The 5,326-nt window shown below is 43.3% G+C and overlaps 1 protein-coding gene across 1 annotated transcript; it reads left to right on the top strand.

Moving 5' to 3' along the window:
• The first annotated feature begins 4,181 nt into the window (after nucleotides 1–4,181).
• Nucleotides 4,182–4,946, top strand: LOC136546278 (zinc finger protein 4-like). Its single transcript, XM_066538250.1, has one exon. It carries the CDS (start codon nucleotides 4,302–4,304, stop codon nucleotides 4,749–4,751), a length of 450 nt encoding a protein of 149 aa, XP_066394347.1. The 5' UTR covers nucleotides 4,182–4,301; the 3' UTR covers nucleotides 4,752–4,946.
• Nucleotides 4,947–5,326: the final 380 nt, after the last annotated feature.

Here is a 5,326-nt window from a genome sequence, read left to right as displayed (position 1 = left end):
ACTTCCTGAAGAGCCTTCTGAAGAGAGGTGAGGATTTCATTACATTCATAGATGAATCCTTATATTTAAGTTATGCAAAATCTACTTGGTGGATTGATTCAGGTGTGACTGTTCATGTTGTAAATTTATTACAGGGATTCCGTACGAGAAGGACCCTACAAAGAGGAGAAAGAAGAATTAAAGTTGCAAATGGAGTTGAAGCTGAAGTTGAAGCCATTGGAGATATCTCTCTAGAATTAGATGATGGTTTTAGACTACAACTTTCAGATATTCTTTATGTACCCCCTTTGCGTAGAAACTTGATAAGTGTCTCACGACTAAATGATGATCGATATGATTGTCATTTTGGTAATGGCAAATGTCGGATTGTGATTAATAATAAGTGTGTTGGTCTTGCCTTCCGACAAGACAAGCTTTATTTATTATTACTTTATGAGAATGAGAATAATGTGAGCACTGAGAATGAGAATGCTTCCTCATCTATGAATGTAACAAATAAGCGGAAGAGAGTGCATGATGTATCTTCGAATTTATGGCACTGTCGTTTAGGCCATATTTCGAGGGGGAATAGAGCGGTTGATTAAGAAATCAATTCTTTCGCCTTTAGAATTTTCAGATTTAGAACAATGCATAGATTGTATAAAAGGAAAGTATGTTAAGAAAATAAAGAAAGATGCCAAACGAAGTGCATAAATTTTATAAATAGTTCACACAGATATCTGTGGTTCTTTTCCTATGAAAAGTGTGGATGGTTATGATTCATTTATAACATTCACAGATGATTATTCTCATTTTGGCTATATTTATCCAATTAAGGAAAGATCAGAAGCGTTGGATAAATTTAAGATATTTAAGGCTGAAGTAGAAAATCAGCACAACTTAAAGATTAAGGTAGTATGGTCCAACCGTGGAGGAGAGTACTACGGTCAACACACCCCATATGGCCAAGTTCCTGGACCCTTTGCAAGGTTCTTACAGGAAAATGGCATAGTAGCCCAGTATTCTATACCGGGCGAGCCTCAGCAGAATGGAGTAGCTGAAAGACACAACCGTACCTTAATGGATATGGTGAGAAGCATGATAAGTTAATCTACCCTACCGATAAGTTTATGGATGGAGGCGTTAAAAACCACCATTCATATTCTTAATCGAGTGCCAAGCAAGTCGGTGCCCAAAACACCATATGAGTTGTGGATAGGAAAGGAACCCTCACTTAACTATTTACATGTGTGGGTTGTCCAGTTGAGGCAAAAGTTTTTAACCCAAACATAGGGAAGCTAGACTCCAAGACAGTCAGTTGCCATTTCATTGGCTATCCAGAAAAGTCAAAATATTATCGCTTCTATTGTCCTGACAGACAAACGAAGTTTGTAGAAATAAGACATGTTGTTTTCTTGTAGGATGATATGATCAAGGGGAGCATGGTAGCGTGAGAAATTAGTTTCAAAGAGAAGCGGGTATGCGTGCCCACTCCTATGGTTCAAGAGCCATTCTTCATGCTACCTCCTGTTGCTATACCAACAGTGCAAGGCACTGTAGTAATAGCACCTATTGTTAGTTCTCCTGCGGCAACAATGAATAAACATGCGAAACCTGTCCTTCAGGATCCCCTAGAACCTGTTGTCACACATGAGGGAGAGCAACAATAGCCTCATATAGAACAAGCGTCATCTAACAAGGCCCCTAGAAGGTCTCAAAGAGTCAGGAGATCAGCCATTCCTGATGATTACGAAGTTTATGAATGTGAAGAATTTTAAATGGAGGGTGATCCCACCTCATTTGAAGAAGCCTTGAGAAGCGCTCACTCATCAAAATGGCATGAAGCCAAGGAAGATGAAATGAAATCAATGAAAACCAATGGTGTTTGGGACTTCGAAACAATTTCTAAAAGAGCCAAGACGGTAGGATGTAAATGGGTTTATAAAACTAAACATGACTCCAAAGGGAATATAGAAAGGTTTAAAGCGTGACTTGTAGCGAAAGGTTTCACGCAAAGAGAAGGCATAGATTACAATGAGACATTTTCTCCAGTCTCATATAAGGATTCTTTTAGAATCGTAATGGCGTTTGTAGCACATTACGACTTAGAATTACATCAGATGGATGTAAAGACGGCATTCCTAAATGGAGATCTGGAGGAAAATGTTTACATGGCACAATCAAAAGGTTTTGTTGTGGAAGAAAAAGAACATATGGGATGTCGCCTGAAGAAATCCATTTATGGATTAAAACAAGCTTCAAGACAGTGGTATTTGAAGTTTGATAGTACAATAAGAAAGTTTGAGTTTCAATAAAATGTAGAGGACAATTGCATTTACGCAAAGTTCAAAAATGAGAAATACATTTTCCTAGTCTTGTATGTGGATGACATCTTGCTCGCTAGCAGTGATGTTAATCTACTACTAAAAACAAAGAAGTTTGTGTCCTCGAAGTTTGATATGAAGGATCTCGGTGAAGCTTCGTTCGTTCTAGGAATAGAGATTCATCGGGATAGAGAAAAAGGGGTTTTAGGATTGTCACAAAAGGCATACTTAGAAAAAGTTCTAAAGAAATACAGTATGCAAAATTATAAGTCTTCACCTGCTCTCATAGTCAAGGGCGACAGATATGGAGAATTTCAATATCCCAGAAACCAATATGAGATCGATCAAATGAAAGTGGTTCCATATAGTTCAGATGTCGGAAGTCTACAGTATGCTCAAGTGTATACTCGCCCTGACTTAGCATTTGTTACCGGGTTACTTGGCAGATATCAGAGTAATCCAAGAATAGAACATTGGAAATTAGTAAAGAAAGTTTTACGTTACCTGCAAGGTACGAAGGGTCTCATGCTAACATACAGAAGATCTGATTTCCTGTACATAGAGGGGTATACATATTCTGATTATGCGGGAGATGACAAAAAAATCCACGTCAGGATACATATTCACTCTCGCAGGAGGAGCTATATCGTGAAAAAGCTCAAAGCAAACCGTCACTACATCGTCCATAATGTATGCCGAGTTTGTAGCATGTTATGAGGCCACAGGGCAGGTGAATTGGCTGAAGAAATTGATGCACAGGTTAAAAGTGGTAGACGACATACATAAACCACTCAAATTACACTTCAATAATAATCCAGCAGTATGTTATGCTCACAACAATAAATCAAATGGTGCTGTCAAACACATTGACATAAAGTATTATATTGTGAAAGATAAAGTCCGGAATCATATAATTAGTCTTAAGCATATAAAAACAGAAAAGATGCTCGCAGATCTGCTTACAAAAGGCTTACCACCCAGCGTGTTCATAGAACACTTAGCCGGTATAAGTTTTAGGGGAAATCCTATGATTCCTGGACAATGAGGGTCTAGTTGAGAATCTGTTTCAAAACAGAGAGGTGCATTGTGGCTGTTTAATGTAATGGTAGCTGACCGTGACAATGAGGCACGCTCTATGCATTGATTTGTGATGGAATGGAAACAAGATAAAGTAAGTAAGTTAAGTTTAAGTCATAAGGTGAGATAAGGGGAGAATGTTAGATTGATCGGCCAATAGGGACCTTGGATCCACGCCCTGATCGGGGTGCCCAACCGCTCCATGAATGGTGGGCCCCGTCGCACAGCGTCATAAAAAGAGAGGTGGGTCCGGAGCACAAGATATGCGGTTCACCTAAGCCGCCACAAACCCCACCTACATCCTAACCCTAAGCCGATCTAGAGAGGGGGCGCTGCTAGCGACGGAAAGCGCCACTGCCATCTCTGCGCCACGCCGGACACGCCGGACTCCCCTGCTTCTACTACTACGACACCCTCCGGGACGATTACGCCATGGACGGCTCGTCATCCTCCAAAGCCGACGGTCAGACACTCCTACATCTCTCTCTCTCCCTCTCTCATAGCAAATTCTAAGTCTAATTTGATTCAACCCGCAAGAGTTTCACACTCCTATCTGCACTAAATGATCCCTAAGGTCTAACAAACCTGTGCACTCCGGGTGCGGCCGGGGTCCGGGCCACAAGCGGCAAGCAACTTGACCTGATGATCCTTCTTCCGTTCCTTATTGCCACATACCTACCAAACGGAAACGTGCGCGAGCCCCATCCACTCGCTGTACTGAGATCTCCAGTAACCTCATCTGTCATCTCACGGAACAATGCAACACAAGTTTGGAGCTGTATTTAAACTCGCTTAGAAACATGATTGCTGTTGCAAATTAAGTTCTCTCTCTAGTCTCTAGCGCACTCTCTCTCTCTCTCTCTCTCACACACACACACACACCCCTTTCACCTAGACTGTGCTAGTACTACCGGCCGTGTAATGGAGAAGGAGCTCAACCTTGAGCTCACCCTCTTCCACCCCTCGGTCTCGCCAGAGCCGCCGGGCTACTTCATCTGCATGTACTGCGACCGCAAGTTCTTCAGCTCGCAGGCTCTCGGCGGCCACCAGAACGCGCACAAGTACGAGCGCAGCCTGGCCAAGCGCCGGAGGGAGATCGCCGCCGCCCTGCGCGCGCACGGGGCAGCCGCCACCGCCACAGGCACCCGGGACGGCGCCGCTATGGCCGCTCGCGATGCCCCCGCCAGGCCCCAAGGCACCGGAGTCGTCGTCGTTGAGCATAATAAGAGTGCAACAAGGATGGACGAGCAGAAGGCTCCTGCTCATGATGCCGCTCCTGCGCCTGCCCCGCCGAGCAACAAGAAGAGGCCGTCGGACTCCGGCTACGGCGTCGAGCGCGCCGAGGAGCTGGACCTCTCCCTCAGGCTTTGATTGGTTCCTCTTCCTCCTCCACCTTTAATTCGCCCCGTTTGCTTAGATAATTCGATCTGTATGATGAGTGCAATAATCTGTTTCGAGTGCGTGGTATCTCTGTGACAGTGCTGGATCCATCACTTCCTCATGTAGTTGCGCAGTTGTATTCTTCGATCTGATGATGGAACTTATCGGCAAGAACTATTGTCGGTCCATCCTGCTATCCAAAGGGCGTGGTATTTGGTGTGCTCTTCGGTTGTGCCTTGAGTCCTCTTTGTGCGCAATATTTTTTAGCTTCAGCTCTCGCTTTATTTTCGAAAGTGCGGCATGAGTTTTGCCGCAATGTTTGGAGCATTCTCAAGTGATTCTAAATTGCGCATATGCCATGTCAAACTTTGTTCAGTTTGTGATGTAGTAGTAATGCTTCAACTCCTTTATGAGTCTGCTTGATATCTCGCTTCTCATGTGTCCCAGATTATTATGATTCCAGTATATCTCGTCGCCAACTAGAATTGTTGTATCTATTGTACCGTATAGTTAGCTCACAATGATAAATTTCAGGATCATCATTGAATTGTTGTATCTCGTAGGAA

This window comes from Miscanthus floridulus, chromosome 3, assembly GCF_019320115.1.
Source record: "Miscanthus floridulus cultivar M001 chromosome 3, ASM1932011v1, whole genome shotgun sequence".
NCBI classification, from domain to species: Eukaryota; Viridiplantae; Streptophyta; class Magnoliopsida; order Poales; family Poaceae; genus Miscanthus; species Miscanthus floridulus.
This window is presented reverse-complemented; position numbering and strand designations above follow the sequence as displayed.